Source organism: Arvicanthis niloticus, chromosome 25 (genome assembly GCF_011762505.2).
Source record: "Arvicanthis niloticus isolate mArvNil1 chromosome 25, mArvNil1.pat.X, whole genome shotgun sequence".
Classification (NCBI taxonomy): domain Eukaryota; kingdom Metazoa; phylum Chordata; class Mammalia; order Rodentia; family Muridae; genus Arvicanthis; species Arvicanthis niloticus.
In genome coordinates, this window is record NC_133433.1 from 126,478 (window position 1) to 148,378 (window position 21,901).

The 21,901-nt window shown below is 39.2% G+C and overlaps 1 protein-coding gene across 1 annotated transcript in view; it reads left to right on the forward strand.

Annotated features, from left to right (window-relative positions):
- Positions 1 to 21,901, forward strand: part of Znf292 (zinc finger protein 292) — a 69,903-nt gene that overhangs the window by 16,453 nt on the left and 31,549 nt on the right. Inside the window, exons 2-4 of the mRNA XM_076923983.1 lie at positions 19,439 to 19,593; positions 19,758 to 19,836; positions 19,938 to 20,073. Of these exons, the coding sequence (XP_076780098.1) occupies positions 19,439 to 19,593; positions 19,758 to 19,836; positions 19,938 to 20,073 (370 nt within the window). The remainder of the gene's footprint in view (positions 1 to 19,438; positions 19,594 to 19,757; positions 19,837 to 19,937; positions 20,074 to 21,901) is intronic.

The following is a 21,901-nucleotide window of genomic DNA, read 5'->3' on the forward strand; positions in this document are numbered from 1 at the left end:
TGTGGATTCCCCAGTCTTCACCTGAAATTGAAGCTAATATGATTGAGAATTGAGAATTGTTTGCCTTTCTAAGAGATGACCTGGTGTATATACTGAATATTACACAACACCCATAAAGAGTCCCTCGGGTTATAAACCCATAAATGACAACAGAACATGTGAATAATCTTGGTTTTGAGACAAGGTCTCTCTCTTGTAGTTCAGGCTGTCCTCAAAGGCCTTGAACTGTGGATAGGCCCTCACCCTACCTCCTAAACACTGGGACTAGAGGTGTGTACCACCATACCTGGATATTCCTTTTATTACTGAATAATGGTCAGCCATGTGGACATGACATTACTGACAAACATTTTCTTGGTTATGAATAGAGGATGTTGAAATTTTTGTCAACAGGTTTTGGTTTTGGATGGATCACTAGAAGTTGGATTGCTGCTTTGGGTAGCAAATTAGTATTTAGACTGGAGAGATTGTTCATTTGGTAAAATGTTTGTCCTAAAAGGAGGCTCCAGAATTTGAACCCCAAAATTTATGGGGCATGGTAGTGGACTTGTAATTTCATTGCTAGGAAAACAGATGCTAACAAACCCCTGGGACTTGGTGGCCTGCAAGCTAGTTTACTGAGACTGTTTGAGAAAGCAAGGTGGACAGAATCTTAGGAACAAGTCCCTAGGTTGTCTTTTGCACACACAGGTATGGAAAGTTTGTGTTGAACTTTTAAAGAAACTGACAAGACTTTCTTTTTTGTTGTTGTTTGTTGTTGTTGTTTGTTTTTTTGAGACAGGGTTTCTCTGTGTAGCCTTGGCTGTCTTGGAACTCACTCTGTAGACCAGGCTGGCTTTGAATTCAGAAATCCACCTGCCTCTGCCTCCCAAGTGCTGAGATTAAAAGCGTGCCACCACCAGCCCGGCACTGACAAGACTTTCTAAAGCTGTATTTTTTTTACACTCTCTTTAGCACAGTGCATGGAGGCATTAGGGTTTTTTGTTTGTTGTGTTTTTTGTTTGTTTGTTTGTTTTGTATCTTTACCAACATTTGGTATTATCTGCACCCCCTCCCTTTTGAGACAGGGTCTCTTGTAACCCTGTCTGACCTGGTACTCCCCACATAGGAGTTGCTTTGAACTTACAGCCACATGTTTCTGCCTGCTGAGTCCTGGGCTTAAAGACATGCGAGCTTCCATGTAGGTGCTTGGAATCAATCTCAGGTCCTCTGCAGGTGTGCCCAGTGCTCTTAACTGCTGCTGAAACATTTCTTCAGCTTTGGTTTGATTTTCTTTTTTGCAGGTTTTTTTTTTTTTTTTTTTGATTGCATTAAAAATCCATTTCTTTTTATATTTTAATAACATCTAGTTTATCAGTGTTTGAAAAAAATCTCTGAGTCTGATGCAAGCCTGTAATTCTAACCTTAGGAGTTGAGGTCTGTGCATCACAGCGTTAAGGCTTTCCTGGGAAACACATCTTGGTTTGTGTGTGAATGAGGGAGTTCATATGCCAAAGATAGTGTACATTACCCTGAGCTCTGAGGCCTGCTCTGCAGCACTGCAGCTGCTCTTCTCTCTGCCTAACCATAACTCAGGACCATTGGCAAGTAGAAGTTTTAAATTCTAATGTACTTAGTATCTTTCTTCCACTTTTTAATTTCATGTCAAGTTTAAGAAATGCTTCATTTCCTCCATGTTTTGGAAGGAAATGATATAGATCAGTACCTAACATGATAAGTGTTCAGTATCTTTTTTCTTTTATATCTCCTTTGTTCTTGTCTATAGGAGCCTTAGGTTCATGGAAAAACAAATTTGATAGATATGAATCTTAGGGCAAGAGTCAGACTACTGAGGCTCCAACAACTTTCTTAGGCAACCGACCAGACCACAATTTGGCTAACACTGTCTAGCTGCTCGTCCACCCTCACTCTTCCACCCCCACATTAACAAAGAGCACTAAGGGCACCAATCTCCTTGCTTCCAAGTACAGCCATAGTGACTAAAGTCCCTTTCCTGGTTTTTACCATTAGCTTTTTCCATTTGGTGTTTGGGACTGGTGGTTGTACCTACTTTTTGGGGCCCACCTGAATCAAAACTGTAGCCTAAGAATAGCAGTTTCAGCACTATTTATCAGGTACTTTGGACTTACCTCATGTTTTTTTTTTTTTTAAGATTTATTTATTTATTATGTATACAGTGATTTGCCTACATGTATGCCTACAAGCCAGAAACCAGCACCAGATCTCATTATAGATGGTTATAATGGCTCATGTGGTTGCTGGGAATTGAACTCAGGACCTCTGGAAGAGTAGACAGTGCTTTTAACCTCTGAGCCATCTCTCCAGGCCTATGATTTTTTTCTTTTAAGATTTATTTTGTGAGTACTTTGCCCACATGCATGTTGGTGTACCATATGCATGCAGTGATGGAAGAGGGCATCAGATTCCATGGTAATGGAGTTAAAGATGGCTGTGAGCTGCTATGTGGATTTTGAAAACCAAACCCAGGTTCTCAAGGGCAGCCAGTGCTCTTAAGTACTTCACTCTCATAGCTCAGTCTCACCTCTTCTGTCATCTATACCTATGCCAATCTTACTTTCAGGAGCTGTCAGTTGATTCTTGTATAGCAAGTGTTCATACCTGGCTGTTCAAAATTGGTTTAACTTTTTGTGTGAAATTAACAAGCAATTATCAAATTCTATTTTTAAAAAATCCCAGAGGAATTTCATTAGCATTGCTTCAAGATGTTTGTGTCTTGTGTTTTAAAAAATGCTCATTTATTGCAGTTGATCTGGTAGGAAGGTACTGTAATGATTCTCTTGTGTTCTCTTCAGCAATGACAGGAAAGACTAAAATTTTTATACCTATTAAAAGTGGTTATCTAGTGTATGAAGACTGCCATATATACTGTAGCTTGTGAAAGTGGACATTAGAAGTAAAGAGTATGTTAGCGGAATACACTTTCAGTTTCTTTGAAGACAGTAGAAGGAGTGTTTTGAAATGGAACAGAAATGCAAGTATTTTGATGACTGTTCTAAGGCCATGAATAAACACAGTGACCAAGGCAGGTTATAAAGTAAAGCATTTACCTAGAGCCTTGCTTACAGAGGATGTGTCTGTCCATGGGCATCATTCATTGTGTGGAGCATGGCTGCAGGCAAGCAGGCAGGAGCTAGAGCAGTAGCTGGGAGTTTGCATCTGATCTACAAGCACGAGGGAGAGAGAGGTCTAATTGGGAATGGCACACCTCCTCCAAGACCATGCCTCCTAATCCTTTCCACGTAGTTCCACTAAACGGGACCAAGTATTAAAACCTGAGGGCCATTCTCAGTCAAGCCACCACAGTGTGCTGCTTACTGTTAATTGTCGGCTTGATAGGCTCAGGAATCTCTTAGGAGACAAGTTTTTGGACATGTCTGAAGCAGTTATTTTGGTTATTTTCTGGGCATGCCTGTGATAATTTTATCTTGATAAAGTTGTTTGTTGTGGGCAGCCATGGGTAGGTTTGTGTCATGGGCTGTATAAAGAGGAGGAAGTGAGCGCTCCTCACTTTTCTGTGTTCTGGCAGAGGTACTCTAGTTGCTAGAGGCTAGCTGCCTTCAGTTCCTGCCACCATGTCTTTTCCCACTATGATGGATTACTCCTAAATCGTTATGCAAAATAAAATTTTCTTCCCTTAAATTGCTTTCCTTGGGATATTTTGTCACAGCAACATGTAAAGTAAATTTGTAATTATAGCACTCTAGAAAATAGAAGCAGGAGAATCAGGTTAACCTTGGCTACCTGAGACCATATCATATCTCATCCCCAGCCGCACTCCCAGAAAAAGCAGCACAGAAGTAAGAAATTTATGATGAGCTTATATTGTATTGAAAGAACTTTATTGTTTTTAAGTATATGAGTCTGGTGAGATGGCTCAGTGGTGAAGCATGCTTGTTGTTTTTTCAAAGGACCTGAATTTGGATCCTAGCTCCCAAGTAGATCAAAATTGCATGTAATTCCAGTTCCAGGGGTTCTGGCCTCTGTGCACATTTGCACACCTGTAGCATACACACAGGCACATAAAATGAAATAAAGAAATGAATCTAAGAACTAACAAAAATGATAGTATAAGCACCACATCTCTCTAAAGATGCTTAATCTTGAGCTTACAAATATTGAAGTTATGCTTATGCTATCATAACTTTTGATGCCAGAGTTGATAGAGTCAGAGCCTGAGCTTTGACATCTCTTAACAATTGAGGGGTGACTACTCATCCTACAGGCCTAGTTAGACAAATAATGGTGAAGAGAGAAAGATTTATTCAAAGTGTCTACATTGGAAAGAACAACAAAGAGATCAAGTCATGCTCCCAAGTCCTTCTTCAGGACATAAAGGTTTGGACTTAAATGGAGAGAAAGGGTATGCATAAATAGGCATTCCTGCTTAAGATGTGATCCTCCCCATCACCTCTGGAGACATCATTGTGTCTCTATCATAGTGGTCTGACAAGTTCTCAAAGCTGTGTGGAAGTCTGCCCAACAGACAAGCTCCTCTTTCTGTGTGGTAGCAGGATGCCAAGCATTTCCTTCTCACAGCGTAACAAACTCCAATTTTATGGGGTCCATTATGTCAGTAGTCTTATAGTTGATAGGAGGAGCACAAGTGTCTCTTTAGTTTATCTTCATACACGCCAAGACAGTTACAGTTTGGATCTATGGATACTCTGATTTCTTCCATCTCTGACTTAGACTTGCATTTAAAATTACCCTGTGTAGATAGAAGTGGTATTTTTTGTTTTTTGTTAATTGTTGGAACACAGAAGAATGTTGCATTTTTGAACAGTGCCTTGGGGAACTGTGAGAGAGGCTCTAGGAATAAAGGCAAAGGGGTGGCCCAGCTAGAAGCACTGGATCCGGGTCTGGGTAATAGGTAGTAGCTAAGTTGGTCAGCCGGCCAGCTCTCCTGTATCTGCAGCACCAGGGTGAGCTCTCCAGCACTGCCGTGGTTAGCTTACCCAAGGCTGCAGCCAACAGGAGTTGAGTCAGCTCTCTGTCTCTTATGCCCTTGGGCTGGCTCTCCTGTACTCATGCCACTAGAGAAAAGTTCCCAAATTCCACCAGAGCCAGCTCCACTGTATGCCCTGATGAGGTGCAAGGCCCATTATTCTGAGTGCTGCAGCTGGTAAAGGACAGGGTCAGTAATTGATAGCCCTTGGACATCTACATGGCCCCAGGCAGCTGCCCAGACCAGGGATGTCCCCTATAGTCTTTAGTATGAGCCACGAACATTAACATAGACTCCTACCGCTGCTTGGCCATGGACCCTGACATATCCTGCAACAGCAGCATGGGACTTTACCATGGCATCAGTTGGTGGGCTGGCTACTTACAACAGGCTATTCTTCTCCATCCTTGAGTCTCCATTCCTATCTCCATAATACTCAAACTGTTCCCCTCCTCTTTGCCTCTCACTTGTCCACCACATACTTGCACATTGTAGTGCCTCCTGCTGGTGGTGAGTTTTGTGGCTGATGGTTGTCTGGGTGTCCTCCTCTGCCAGAGCTACTTGGAGGAGTGGCACGCTGGCCACCAGGTGTCTACAGCTCTGTCTGCATCAGATTGGACTCTAGGTGTCTTCCTCCTTCCACTCTGTGTTGTGTTGCCTGGCTATGGGCATGCCTCTGGGTGTCTGCAGCCTGCTTGGGCCATGTGGTAACAGAATGGTCGCTCTCAATTCATTTTCCAATTCTTCTTGTTGGGATTTCATTTTTATTGTTTTTTTTCCCCTATGAATATTTCTTTGTTATATGGTACTTTTTGTTCAAAAATATAAATATATTTACTTTTGCCTGATAATATTGAGGCTACATAGTTTCTTGCATTTTTAATTTTTCCTTGCAGCATCTCTGCTTCACTCTGAGTCACTTTTTACCATCTTGCTTGATTTATACTTTTCTTAAATGTCAAGTGGTCCTTAGGTGTCCTCACTTAAACGTACAACGCTAAAAAGCTTATTCCCAGCCAGGCTGTGGTTTTGTTTTTTGTTTTTTGTTTTTTTTTTTAATTTTGTTTGTTTGTTGTAATTTTTACTAAAACAGGACCCAGTAGTCTGACTTCCAGCAAAGTCTCTCTGTGAGCTGCAGGAAAGCACTCACCCAATAATAAAAGGTTCTGCAGTGAGACTAGAGCTGATTCTCTTTGTTGTGTAGTGTTGACTTAATACTGGGACAATAAGAGGTGTTTCCTTTCAGTCTTGTCCAAACTCCTTTTAGACTGTGCTGGGGAGGGACATTATTAGTACTGTTTGGCCTGAGTCTCTTCATTGTAGAGGATGAGGAACAAAATAAGGGAAACTTGGCTAAGAAAAGTTTCCAGCTGGGCGGTGGTGGCGCACGCCTTTAGTCCATCCCAGCACTTGGGAGGCAGAGGCAGGCGGGTTTCTGAGTTCAAGGCCAGCCTGGTCTATAGAGTGAGTTCCAGGACAGCCAGGACTACACAGAGAAACCCTGTCTCGAAAAACCAAAAAAAAAAAAAAAAAAAAGTTTCCAAATTCCTCTCATCATCAACTCTTCACCCTTATTTCCATGGGCACCTAGTGCTCCCAGTTCTTGGTCCTTTGACTTTACAGTAAGCACTTTCTGTTTGATCTTGTTTTTTGAAATAGGATCTCAAACCCACTTAGTCCTCCTGACTCTATTTTTATGTCCCAAATGTTGGCTTAACAAGAATGTATCACCATAGTGATTTCACTTTTTGTTTTTATCACATTGTTTCCATCTGTCTGTCCGTCTGTCTGTCTGATCTATTAATTCATTGTGGGAGACAGCATGTGTGTGTCCCACATGTACATAGGTCAGAGGACAGCTTGCAGGAGCTGTTTCTTCCTCTCCTTTCAGCATTGGGTTCCAGTGATCAAACTCAGGTTGTCAGGCTTGTCAGCAAGCACCTTTACCCCATTGAGACATCCTGTCCCTAATTTTTAGACCTAAAATCCTAAAAGTCAACTTTTTTCTTGGAGTGTTATTATTACATATGCTGTCTTACTTTGTTGCTCTAAGACTAAGGCATTTAATCGGGCAGGCTTACAGTTTCAGAGGCTTATTAGTCCATTATCATGATGGGGAGCATGGCAGCATACAGGTAGACATAGTGCTGGAGAAGTAGCTGAGAGCTCTATATCCTGATTCACAATTGGCAGGAAGAGAGAACATGTACTTGCATGTACTTGCATGTACTTTTGAAACCTCAAAGCCCACCCACAGTGACACATTTCCTCCGAGGCTACACCTTCTAATCTTCTCAAATAGTGCCACTTCCTGATGACTACACATCATACATGTGAGCCTGTGTGGGACATTCTCATTCAGAACACCATCTATGGTTTTTACAGTTGTTGGTTGTTTTTGTTGTTCGGTTTGTTTTACAGGGGTGGTCACTGGTGGTGTTTGAACACAGGTCTTTGTACATGACAAACACACATTCTACCATTGACCTATATCCCTCATGTCTTTGGTTCATTCCAGCCTTCCTATTTACTGAAGGTCTGTGAAAATTACTATACTTCTAATGAGGGGTAGAAGTAAGTTCTAAATAGGTCCACTATACCATTCTATCTAAAACTATAACATAATTTTTCTGGGTATTTTTAAAATATGGCTTACCATGTGGTCTAGACTACTCTCAAACTCCTTGAACCTTATAGGTGTTGGGATTACAGGAATGTGCAACCACACTTAGCAAAATAAATTTTAATAACATTTATCAAAAGCTTGAGGGTAAAAGTCAGAGGTGTAAGATTCTGTTCATTTTTCACTTATGTACAGTGACAGTTTTGAAAGGTTACTTGATGCTGTAGTTATGGAACCAATGTAAGTATGTTCTATAAGTCATTGGAGAGATCTGAGAGCCATGCAGCTTCACTCTGTGCTGTTTTACTAAATCGTATCTTTAATTACAAATAACTACTTACAGTTCTGTAATTGGTTTATTTTAAATTAACTTGTAGATATATCATTTAAAAACTTGGGATGGCTCAGCAGTTAAGAGCACTAACTGCTCTTCCAGACGTCCTGAGTTCAATTTCCAACAACCACATGGTGGCTCACAACCATCTGTAATGGGGATCCTCTTCTGGCGTGTCTGAAGACAACTACAGTGTACTCACATACATTAAATAAGTAAATCTAAAAACTTAATGTTCATTTTGAGTGAGTATCAATAATCATAATTCATATAAAAGAAGGTTCCAGGATCCCTTGTAATGTTAAGAGACTAATCTTGAGATAAAAAACATTTGAGGAATTGCACTCAGATGTAAACTGGACTATGAGTTAACATTTCTGACATTCCATTTGGGTTTGTCAAATGAGACAGCTGTGGTTTTAATTCTTAGTAATTCTGCAAGTAACTAAAGGAATCTACGGAAAGTTAGTCTATACTGTCCTCTTCAGAGAATATATATTTTAACCTTTAAACTATAAAGCAGTGCATTAATGTTCCGAAGGGATATACACATACTCTTAGTGAGCAAAAACCTTAGCAGTTACTGTGGCTTTCGACATGTAAGCAGGTAAAGGAGATTGGTTTCACAATTTAAGTGAGGATGATATACAGTTAGGTGAAAGGTCAAGTCTCCTACTAGAAGAAAGTAATGAAAAGTGGTTAAGAAACATTGAGTTATTGATGGACTTTGATCCTATATCTCTTTGTTTGTATTATCCTTGTTTCAAGTTGGCCCCATAATATACACTCTAGGGCAGACACAAACTCTTTGTGGTGTGGAGTTTGCCTTTTAAAGAACCATATGCAATGTGTGGTACCCAGAGTGCGGAACCTTGTCTCAGTAGGGGCCTTGCAGCCCTCACTCACTCAGCACTAGTCAGTCAGCATGCAGTGTGGGCCCAAAGTGGCCAAACTTCCCACATTTTTAAAACAGAAAAGCCAGAAATGCCAACTTTTAATGAATCAGACATCTGATTGTTGGAATTAAAGATGAACACCACCATGTATTGCTTTAAATATTTTTTTAAAAAGACATAAAATAAGCAATTTTGTTGTTGGTTTTGGTTTTTTTGAAACAGAGACTCAGTGTATACCTTTGGCTGACCAGAACTCACAGAGATCTGCCTGCTTTTGCCCCAAGTGCTGGGATTAAGGTGTGATACATGGGTTTTAAAGGTACAACTATTTGTAGTAAAGGAACTTAAGAAAGAGAACAAAGCTGCATCATATACAAGATAGGATAGTTTAAAACACAGCATAATATAATTTTCTCCAACCACTTAAGTGTTAAAATTATCTCATTTAAAACTGAAAATCTTCTTTGGAAAATCAAGACATCATTTGATTAATAAAACCTGTTTTTCCACTTAGTTACTGAAATATTACAAGTGTAACTAACTTGTTTTCAGTCAGTTGTAAATTCATGAGGGGGAAGGAAACTAGAGATAGTTCATACCACAAAAACATGTTAGAGCTGGGCAAGTACCTGAAATACAAGCACTGGGAAGGCTGAGGCAGAGGAAGTATGCACAGTATGTACTATAGAAAACAGGACTCTTTTTTTTTTTTTTTTTTTTTTTTTTTTTTTTTTTTTTTTTTTTTTTTTTAACAGCACTGTAGGAACAAGAAGTAATAAATACTCATTTTTTTTCAACAATCAAAATGTGTTCCCCGCTAAAATGTAAATATCCCATAAATAAAATATCTATAATACTCCAGGTATATAACACCAGTATTTCATTTAAGAAAGAGATATATTTGGTAGTAAATGTAGGTTGTTTCTGTCTGTCTGTCTGTCTGTCTGTCTGTTTGTTTGTTTTGGCTCATTTTCTTCTGGTCTTTATAGATAGAAACTTTATAGGATAGAAACTGTGGAGACATGGCAAAGGAAAGGAGATCCTTACCATAGAATATTGGAGTTGAGAATCAAGAATTTCAATGCAGTATAACTTTAATTTTTTTAAAGGTTACTTTTAATGGTTGTTCTTAAACACTTTAATCTCCCTTTTAGCCCACTATCCACCAGAGGTAGTAGGAAAGTGGATACAGGGGAAGTGGACCTGTTTAGAAATGGTTCTTTGGAGTAACTCTCATCTGTGTTGTCTGGAATTCAGCAGTTCAGCCAGCTCTAATTAAATGTTGACCTTATAAGAGTTGCCTTGGTCATGGTGTTTGTTCACAGCAGTAACACCCTAATACAGTCTTCTTAGTTGCCCTTTTACAGGTTAGCCTTGAACTCATGATCTTCCTGACTTATCCTAAGTAATAGGGACTACAGGATTTTACCCCGAAGACCAGATCTAAATTAAATGATCTCTAAAATCACTTTTTACTGAAACGAATCTAATCATTTTTTTATTCCTTCCTAAAAGCAGTATAGGTTAAGACAATAGATACAAATAACTCTTTAGTTAAATAAAGTATGCTTTGTTACATTATATTGTAGATGCTTTCCATTTTACTGATATTACAGAAGGGAGGCTTAATAACAATACTGTGCTGTCAATACTTATTTGCTATGAATGTCAGCTCTTAAAACTTTTTACAGATTATAGGTATTAACTTTTATAATTTTCTTTGTGTGTGAGAGATTGATTGAGAGATTGATTGATTGATTGATTGATTGATTGATTGAGAGAGATTCTTTGTGTAGCCTTGGCTGTCCTGGAACTCACTCTGTAAATCAGGCTGGCCTGGAGCACAGAGATCTACCTGCCTCTGTCTCCCAAGTGCTGGGACTAAAGCCAACATGCCAGGCTCTTTTTTTAAACCCCCCTCCCCATAGGGTATTGTGTACTGGGCATATCTTGCTTATACTCTGCACCTGAGGTTGACCTTTCATTTGAGGTGATCCTCCAGCCTCAGCCTCCTGGGTACTAAGATCATAAGATGCGCCACCAAGCTGGCTTTTTATTTATTTTTGAGAAAAAGGCTTCATTATGTCATTCAAGCAAGTTTTTGAACTCTTGGCTCAAGCCAGCCTCCAACTAAATCTTCTACTTTAGTTGAGACCATAGGTATTTACCACTTCATCTGTTTAATTCACAGTTTTATTAATCCTCTTGACATCTACTGCTGTTGGCAAAAGCATAAGGTCTTTTCAACTAGTTTTTGTTCTGTAGTTGTCCAGCACCAGCTCAGTGACCTATAATTTGGTTTAATTCTGATACTGCTTACCTAGAGGTAGGCTCTACAGGCTAAGGGCATATCTTCAAAATTATCTGCGGTTTAGATTGCATGGTTCCAAAGTTAAGGACTCCTACAGTCTCCTCTTCAGGTGTGGTTTTGTTTGTTTGTTTGTTGTTGTTTGGTTTGGCTTTTGATTGTTTTTTTTTTCTCTGAATTTTGACTTTCTTTTAAAGATTCTTCTCTCTTACAGTCCATCCCTACCGTAGTTTCCCCTCCCTCCATTTTTCCCAGTATTTGTAATCTCAAATTATGTATTATAAGACTGTTTTCATTGTTTTTAAAAATGAAAAGAATATTAGTCTTCAAGGATTCTTTTATGCATAATGAGACATTTGCAGTTAATGGACTTAATTGATACACACAGATAATACACCCTTACTATGTATTAGACACTTTATTTGCTCACAGTATCTGGCCCACAAAGTAGGTAGTACTATAGCATTTTTGTTACTTTAAGTCCTGAGAATGCAGGTTCCCTAGTACCATTGAGTTGTGCTTCTAAAAGCTCTTATGTCTTACTAGCTTTAAGAAAAACAAGTCAGCACCCAAGTGTGTGTCTGACAAGTTGTATTGTAAGAGAAGGGATCTGAAGGAAGACGCCATGCAGAGAAGCTTGGTGGCAGCTGGCAGGGTGTGGGAATGTAAAAATAGGCTCAAGAACTGCTTTTATGATGGATTTTGTAAATAGTTTGGTTACAGGGTGACATGTTATTGCTATGATCTTACCATTTCAAATGGAAATAATTTGAATAAATTTTGTATGGTAAGAGGTCAATAAAAAAATTTTTTTTGTGGAAGAGAAAAAAAAAAAAAGAAAATAGATTGGTTTTTTTTTTCCCCAAACAATACATCCTGACCACAGTTTCCTCTCCCTCCAACCCTTCTAGGCTCCACCCCCTCCGCACTCACATCCCTTCTGCCCTAGATCACACCTTCAAGAGACAACAGTCAAACAATATACAGCAAGACAAGGCAAAAGGCCACATTGAGGCTGGACAAGGCAACCCCCCCCCCCCCCCAGGAGGAAAAGAGAGACATATTGCTCACAAAAAACAGGCCCATGTAGGGCCTGTGCTTGCTGTTTCAGTCTCTTATGAGCCCATATGGTTTAACTGATTAGTTGCTTAGTTGATTCGTGGAATAATTTGTTAGAAGGACTCATGGAGTTGAGGAAGGTATTGACCATTCTAGACCATGGTAAAGAACACAGGTCCAGACGATGAGGCTTGGGGGCTTCCCTGTCCCTGTGGAACTGGAGTACGCCGCCCTTTTGCATGCTTAGTTTTTGTTGAGTATTTTGTTATGCATAGTTCATAGTCATAGATAATTAGATATTAAAATCTCCTATAAAATCAACATAAAAAAGATTACATACCTTCAACATAACAGACTATACACTACCATTAGAAAATATCAGGGTTAAGAAATACTGGATCAAAGCAAGCCCAACAGCCAGCTGGGCAAATTTCAAACTCTGCATCTTCATGTCTGATGTCAAAGTGCTCTTCAGATCTCCAACTCCTTCCTGCTTTGTTGACTGAAGCACACTTCTTTCTTTTTGTGGTTCTACTCCTTGATAGCAACCTTCCTCAGCAGGTATCTCATACTCTGGCATCTCAGAACATCTTAGGGTCTCCAGTACAACTTTAGTATTGCAGCTGCTTGTTCCAGTATTTGGGATCCATACATATTTGGGATCTTCTGGGGCTTCTCAAAAGGGCTTGGGTCACATCTCCAGCTGTGCCCTGTGTAGGATGCTAGACTCTGGTTGACTCCATTTCACTGTCTTGGTGATTCCATGGTACCGGCATCTCCAATTTGTTGGAGTCTTCTGCTGCAGCTAGGCTTCACCAGTAGCCTCTTATAGGCTGTCTTCATGGTGCCAAGCCTCAAATTCCTTGCATGACCCCTTCAGTCCTGGGCCATCAAACTGCAACTGAGGCTACACCTTCATCAATGGCCTTTTCTGGCCTCCCACAGTGCCATGCCTGCTCACCAAGACTCCTTCATGCTTTCAAAACCAGTATTACTTGGGTGACTCTTATGTATTACCAAGTCCAGCTGCAGCGTGAGGTACAATCTTGGCTGTTTCTGGAACATAGCTTCTTTGTGCTCTTATAAAATTCTTCCCAGAAGATTTCACCTCAGCGATGCTGGTCTCTTCTTAATCACTGTCAATTTCTTAGCTCCAGCTAAATAGCATTAATTCTCCCAGTAGTCCCTTCTATTCTGGACTCTAAAGCCAGACCCACATGGCTGAAGCTGAGTTCTGCTGCTTGCAGGAGCTGGAACATGGCTCCCTTGTTTTACTACATTTTTTTTTCCAGCTCCCTCACTGCCTAAGCTTGGCTGTCCTGAAACTTACTCTGTAGATTGATCTTGAACTCAGAGATCTGCAGGATTCTATCTCCTGAATGCTGGAATTAAAGGCATATACTACCATGTCTGGACTTAAGCTTCTCTTCACCTAGAACTTGCTCTGTCTGGTGCTGGCCTTGAACCCAGAGATCAACTTGCCTTTGTAAACAATAAGTTTAGCAGGGTGGGATCTGCCTTGAAGTCGCCATTCCCTTAATCTGTTTATCTTCTTGAACATAGGACTCTGGTCCTTTCTACTTCCTGGTGCCCCATTAACACTTGAGCCAAACATTTTATATTTTTTTTCTTTTTAAGCTTACTACACTTTATCAAAACTCTATGAAAGTGAACTGAAGGACAAAGTTTATGCTAGGCTTTTCTGAGATTTCCTTTGTCTATACAATTAATCTATATCTCTTCACCGTAGCCTCAGGTAGACTCTTCAGGCAAGGGCAAAAAGTAGCCATATTCTTCACCAAAGTATCACAAGAACAATCTCTAGTCCATATAATAGTAACATTCTTTTCCTCTTGAGTCAGGCCCCCATAGTTCAAATCGTCTTCAGCATCAACTAGGATGGCCCATTAAGCCCCACTTAAAGCATTGCACTGCTTTCCAAATCCAGAGACTCCCAAACATTCCTCCAAACAAAAACATGCTCAGGTCTATTGTAGCAATACTACATTCCCTGGTACCAATTTCTGCTTTCTGCCTTAGGGTTTTACTGCTGTGAACAGACACCATGACCAAAACAACTCTTATAAAGAACAATATTTAATTTGAGCTGGCTTACAGGTTCTAAGGGCTCAGTCCATCACCATCAAGGCAGGAGCATGGTACCATCTAGGCAGGCATAGCGCTAGAGGAGCTGGGAGTTCTATCTATATCTTGTTCTGAAGGCAAACAAGAGAAGGCTGACTCCTCAGGCAGTTAGGAGGAAGGTTTCAGCCCACACCCCAACAGTGATACACACTTCTCCACCAAGGCTACACCTGCTTTAACCAGGCCACACCTCCTAAGACTGCCACTCCCTGGGCCAAGCATATTCAGACCACCAAAATTCCAAACTGCTTTCCCTTCCCTAGAAGCTTGGGCATAGTGGGGCTGAAAGACCCAGACTGATTGTTCCATGGCCATTCTCCATGGTGATGTTAGTAAGATGCTCCTCAGCCAAAAAAAGACTTCAGTACTCAAGTAAATTGCAAGGATTTTACAGGTGTGCTAGAAACTGAATATGAAAACCAGGAATGCCCCCAACCCTACCAATAACTGAATGCCTTTGGCAGAAAATCTTGAGAGACCTGCAGTTCAACACCCCGCCCCCCCACCCCAGGATGTTTGTGTCACCAAGTTGCCAGTTTTCTTGTGTAGTTGTTTTCCTTCATGTTGGTGTACCCAGGAACTAATGCCAGTTCATAATTGCACTAATGAGTCAACATAAGTAGTTTTTTGTTTTTTAATTTCTTAAGCTTCCTACTTGATTATTTATCTGAATGATCTAACTAGTCTAAGAGACTGGAGGATATAACCAGCTTAAATCTGTGAGAAATGAAAAGTTACTCTTTGATCTCCAAGGTATTTAGGAAATCAATAATTAGAATTCTGCAAAAATTCAAATTTGAATGACACAGTTCTAGCTGAGCTATGTTAGGGCTAGAATAGCCTCACCTCAGTGTATGTCCTGAATAGAGAGGCCATTCCTTACAATTTAAAAGACCTGCACCCCCTAAAGCCCCTCGAGAGTAGCTTTGTGTAGAAACGAGACTGCCCTTCCCAAACAGGTAATGGCTGTAGGGCTGTAAGCCAAGGCAGGAAGATTATATGAGTTTAAAGCTAGTCTGGTTTATATAACGAAATTCTGTCTCTGTCGGGGGTGGGGGGGGTGGGGGAGGCGGGGGGGACCAAACACAAATGCACACTCATACCCCTGGACCCTCAACATTTATGTTTCTTTCTGTGCATATGTCCAGTTTGGATGGATATACAAAACTTACCTGATTATTGTCATCCCCACAGAGCCTATTTTATTTTACACCATGAAGGGTTTTTAGTGAGGTATGGATTTGCTGATCAGGAGTCTAATGAGTCTTTTTCCTTCAAGATACAGTCTGGTTTGTTTGTTTCTTTTCGCATAGGACACCTGGATTTACATATGTAATGAAATGTGTATTCAATATTGGGGGGACAAAAATCACCAGTTTTGGAAGTTTTCTACATTATAAAGATGCTTAGGGTCCCTCTTCATTCATCTTGACCAGAAAGACTTTAGGAGAGTTTTTAGTGACTGGTGATTTTAGCAGCTAAACCTTTATGCTGTTTGTTTGAGTACTTTCTTTCTGTTGCCATGCTTTCTATCTCTTTATTTCAGTTATGAAGAGGAACACCATTTTTCTTTTGTAGTAGTTGTGAGGTCAATTTGAAATACATTCTTACTTGAGAGTGATTGATATTTTTAATTCAAGAAAACCCCTCCCTATTACAAATAGTTTCAATCATATAATCATTCTTTAAAATCTTTAAAATTGGTTTTGTGTGTGAGGTCTGCAGAAATGGTAAAACTTACCAAAATAATTTTTACATACTACTTTTTAAATGGACTTTCTTGATTGAAAAGAATTGAACTCATAGTGCTATTTAATTCTTCTGAGCGGACTATCACATGGACTATCTACACATGTGAACTTAGGTATTCTCTTAAATTCTTCATTCCATGCCTTATGAACTCTTGCTTGCTCAAGTGTCTTCCAAGCTATTTCTTTTGGGGGAATGGTATTTTTGGCTGTAGAAGAAAGACTATTATTCTATTTTTATTTTATTTCCAGTATAATTAAAATGTTTATTATCATGCTTTCCAATACCAGTTTTGTTTGTATTTGTATTTCTTTAGAACTTAATTAAATGAAATCAGACAAAGCAACTTCTCAGATTACTTAGGGTTTATTTTAATCACATGTATCAATCACTGCACATATATGTCAATAATAAGCATTAGAATTAAATGTTAGTAAAGTACAAAAATAATTTTTCATTATAGGAAACTACATATAGAACCTGTATTTACTTATATTAAATTTTAATCTACAAACTCATCTTTTATTGAAATGTGTGTTCCCTTGTCTCAAAGCGCTATGTTACTAATTTATAAGGTCAGTAACAAAGTGAAGTGAAATAACATGTAAGCCTGACTTTTCAAATAATTAATGTTCAAAAAGTAGATAAAAATGGGGACATGGCCTCATTCCTTGATTGAAAAGAACTGAACTCATTCTGCTGTTTATTTAATTCTTCTGAGTGGACTACCCATTGGAGACTTCCTGTTTGCTGGGGGCAGACCTGATGAACAGAAGCTTTCAGCACAGTGGCAGCTGGGCCTTAGAGAGGGCAGCAGGAATCCAGACTGGACTGGAGTCACTCATTCATACCTAATTCCTGAAAACGTTTCTCAGTGGCATTGCAGCGTGTCCAGTGAGTGTTAACAAGTCCATCTACCACGTGTAGAGGAGGAGGGGGCGGGGCACCTGAAGAGGTAGAGCAGTGGTAGTCCTAATTCTGTCTTACTTTGGGGAATAGAACATGGTAGGTAACTTTGTTTTTGATTTTTACCCCCAAACTCCAAATATATCAATGCTTATTCAAAAAAATTTTTTACTGTCTTAGTTAGAATTTTACTGTGGTTAACATAAATCATGACCAAGGCAGCTCTTAAAAGGATGACATTTAATAATTGGGGCTGGCTTATAGGTTCAGAGATTCAGTCCATTATCATCAAGGCAGGACCATAGCAGTGTCCAGACAGATGTGGGGCTGGAGGAGCTGAGAGTTCTACCTCTTGTTCCGAAGGCAGCTAGGAGAAGACTGGCTTCCAGGCAGTTAGAATGAAGGTCTCAAACCCCACTCCCACAGTGACACACCTACTCCAACATGACTACACATCCTAATAGTGCCACTCCCTGGGCCAAGCATATACAAACCCTCACATATACTTTAATATGTATAAAAATTTAACTATGTGCAGTTTTCAAAAAAATTGTTATTCAGATTTTCAAATACAAAGTAATTCTTCATTTCCTTTTTTTCTGCTTTAAGTAATGATATTTACTTGTGTATTTGCTTTAAAAATAACTAATGTATTGATAACAGCATAAACTTCTAAAAAAAATGTACTACTTAATGCTAAAATAAAGTTACTTATAGCCATAAATCTTGCCTAATTATTAGGCTCTTCATGGGACTTGTCATCAGGTCACAGGTTTTGAAAATGAAATGTCATTATTTATAAAAACTTCTGAATACTTTCCAGGTGAGATAAAGACACCATATAGTTTGTGAAAGAATATAATGTGTAAGTTATTATACATTAAGAGTTTTGTGGCTTCAAATAAGAATGTGTGAGTTATTATGCATTAAGAGTTTTGTGGCTTCAAAGAAAAGCCTATTATTCTACTTTGAATAGTTAGGAGTACATGCATTATCATACATAGCCTTGATGACATCCAGAAAACTTCCTGTTCTGTGAGGAAGTCTAGTTTGATCTGTTTAGTATATATTCCCAAGTGGTAACAAAACCTGTCACATAATTTATACTTTGTCCTATTGTATATATGAATGTTTTGAATGGTAATGTGCCCACAATCTTCTTTTCAGTTTGCTGTTGGTGTATATAAAGGCTACTGGGTTTTCTTTTCTTTTCTTTTCTTTTCTTTTCTTTTCTTTTCTTTTCTTTTCTTTCCTTCCTTCCTTCCTTTCTTTTTCTTTTTCCTTTTCTTTCTTTTTTTTTTTTTTTGAGACAGGGTTTCTCTGTATAGCCTTGGCTGTCCTGGAACTCACTAGGTAGACCAGGCTGGCCTTGAACTTAGAGATCCGCCTGCCTCTGCCTCCCAAGTGCTGGGATTAAAGGCCTGCGCCACCACTGCCCAGCGCTACTGGTTTTTCTAAGTTGATTCTGTCTCCTACAGATTTTCTAAAAGTGTTTGACATTTCTAGAAGTTTTCTGGTGAAATTTTTAGGATCTCTCAGGTATATTGAATGTCTAACATCATCTGGAAATAGGGATACTTTCCTATTTGTGTCCGATTGGTTTCGTTCTCTTGCCTGTTGCTCCAGCTCATGTGCTGAAGCAACATACTCATACTCCATCAAAAATGAGTATGGATAGTGGGCAGTTCTGTCTGATCCTTAATTGTAATGGCAGTTTCAAGTTTTTCTTTATGATGATATGGGCTGTGGGTTTGTCATATATAACCTTTGTTTTTTATATGTTGGAGATTCCTGAAGTTCTTTCTGCCTTCTCTGGGACTTTGCGTCACACCATAAAATTGGTTTGATGGTGGAATTTATACAAGTGATATTGGAATAGGGCAGCAAATGCACATTGGATGTGACTAGCAGATGAGCTCTGAGTGAATACAGAGTTCACACTGCTCCTGTGTTTAGCTGCTAAGACAGTTCTAGGCTACTTCCTCCTCCTAGGCTTTTTGTTGTAGTTGTTGTTTTGTTTGAGAAGTCTCTGTAGTCTTAACTGTCCTAGAACTAGTTATGTACAGCAGTCTGGCCAAGACTCACAGATCCTCCTGCTTCTGCCTTCTGGGATTAAAGGCCTGTGCTACCAGGCCTGCCCTGGATTTTGTTTGTCAATCCATTCTTTTTACTTTTGTTTTTTCATTGGTTAGTTGAGAACATCAATATTTAAAGTTCTTGTCAGTAGGGTGTGTGTGCACGGATGCGAGTGCATTTGCTGTTGTTATTGTCACAGTCCTTGTTGTTCAGTCATTGTACTTTCCTCTGTTGCCTTTCTGTAGTCTGTTCTCTTGGCTGTGCTTATCCCCTCTTCAGTATTGCATGTTCCTTCTGGTATTCTCTGAAGGACTGTTTGTTGGGACATTAATTCTTTTATTTACATTTGAATGTTTTATTATTTCTTCTAAAACAGACACTCCTTGAATATGCAGAGAAATGGAAAACTTCAGAAGACCCTTTACCCTTGCTGGAGGTATACACAGTGGCCATCCAAAGTTATGTTAAAGCTCGACCATACCTTACCTCTGAATGTGAAAGTGTAGCCTTGGTTCTGGAACGCTTGGCATTGTGAGTAGAACTGAAACACCATAATTAATTTTTTCTTAAACTTTATGTCACAGGTCTTACAATATTTAATTTAAAATAGATTTATTTAAAATAATACTCTAATAATAGGATTGTTGATTTTGTTTTATTTTCAATAATCATTTGTATCCTTTTTTTTTTTTTAGAAGCTGTGTTGAACTTTTACTGTGTCTACCTGTTGAGCTATCAGATAAACAATGGGAACAGTTTCAGACCTTGGTGCAGGTGAGATTACTTACCTGTTTAATATAGATGTAGTTTAATCAGTTTTGCTTAGTCGATGAAACTTTAAAGCATCTAAATGATGTGTTTATTTACTGCTACAGGTAGCGCATGAGACACTGATGGAGAGCGGCAGCTGTGAGCTGCAGTTCCTAGCTACTCTAGCCCAGGAGACGGGGGTGTGGAAAAATGCAGTGCTGTCCACTATCCTTTCCCAGGAGCCACTGGATAAAGAGAAAGGTACATTTCTAGAGAGAGAAAGAAAAGCAAAGAGTCATTAACCTATGAAAAACAAGTATTAAATTTGTTTGTATATAACTCTTCTCAAGATATATATCAAATGAGGCCCATATAATTTTATATGAAGGCCTTAAAGCTGTACAACTTTTTGTGGGGAGAGATGTATTTATAGGAATTTACAATATTCAGAATTGTAGTTTTTTTTCTGCAGTGCCCTGGCAGATAGCAATCATTTGTATGTAATGATGAACTCATTTAACAGATGAAGAGCAGAAATAAGGTAGTGAATGATTTTCCTCAGAACAGAGCAAGTGGTCTCTGCTGGAACTCTTCAGTATTCTGTTTCTAAGATTAATTCTCTCAGGTTGCTGTTTGATTGTGTTTTAGGAGCTCAGGCAATAAAGATCCCAGTAAAACTCAAACTGGCAGGTATTCTATTGAAGTAGGTAGCTAAGTATTAATACTAGATACTAATATTAATACTAATACTAGTACTAATTTAGAGTGTTATATGGCTTATACCATGAAGAACAGCAGCACAGTTGTCTCCTAGGTAATTTTTCTTTAAATTATTTAAAATTACTCTGGCAAGCAGATGTGCAGATTTTTATGTGAGGCCAGCCTGGCCTATATAGATAGTTTCCTGCTAATGAGAGCTATATAGTGAGACCCTTTCTCCAAAAAAAGTAAAATAAGAAGAAAGAAAATTACCAATGGACATTTGTTTAGATTTCCCCTTCCTCCCTAAGGTATTGAATCAATATTTAGCTGGAGTGATAAGAAGTTAGCATGTTCAGTAGAAAGAGCATATAGTTATTTTTGTCTACCTCTTTCATCGTTGCTACTTTTCCTAGTAACTATTGGCCAAGTCTAGGTAGCTTTGCTCTGTGACAGTGAGGTATGGCCATGAGATGGGATATAAGCCAGCATTACTGATCTCTACTGATATTTTGAAATTTACCAGGCAGCGTTTCTGTTCGTCTCTAAACATTTCTACAGAGAAATGCTTCTCTCCTTTCTTCTGCCATCTTGGCCATGCTTTCCTGATTGCAGTAGTGTTACTCTTCCTTCAAGGATATCCAGGTCTCTGTAGTATTCAGACCTTAGAGAAATGGAAAGTAGATTTTACTTGCTGCTGCTGTTGCTGCTGCTGGTGGTGGTGGTGATGGTGGTATGGTGGTGGTTTAGGCATGATCTCACTGTATAGTTGAGAGTGGCCTGGAATTTCAGGCTTAATGTTGGAGTTACAGTCAAAAATCACCCTTTCTGACTGAATGTCATTACCTAAAACAACAACAATTTTAGAGTAGTGAGTCTTAGGTTCTTTGCTTTTGACATTCTCTATTTTTCTCTAAGAGGTTAATGCTGACATGCTTTATTTCTGATACCAAATTATTTTGAATATAGTTCATAATAGCATGCAAGTGTGTCATTTAATATGACTTTTAAAATGGTCCTCTGATACAGGTAGAGTTTAGGGTCTCTTGTCTGTTTCACAGATGAGGAAGAGGTCTCATGAGCATTTTGCTAAACTCACACATTTTTTTTTAAGTCAGAAAAAGGAGTCTAGCCGGGCGGTTGTGGCGCATGCCTTTAATCCCAACACTTGGGAGGCAGAGGCAGGTGGATTTCTGAGTTCGAGGCCAGCCTGGTCTACAGAGTGAGTTCCAGGACAGCCAGGGCTACACAGAGAAACCCTGTCTTGAAAAACCAAAAAAAAAAAAAAAAAAAAAGAGTCTAAACCACTCTACCATTTGAGCGTCATCCAAAGTCTGCAATTTGTGTATGTTTCACAAGTCACATATATTGTATAGGTATCAATGGCTAT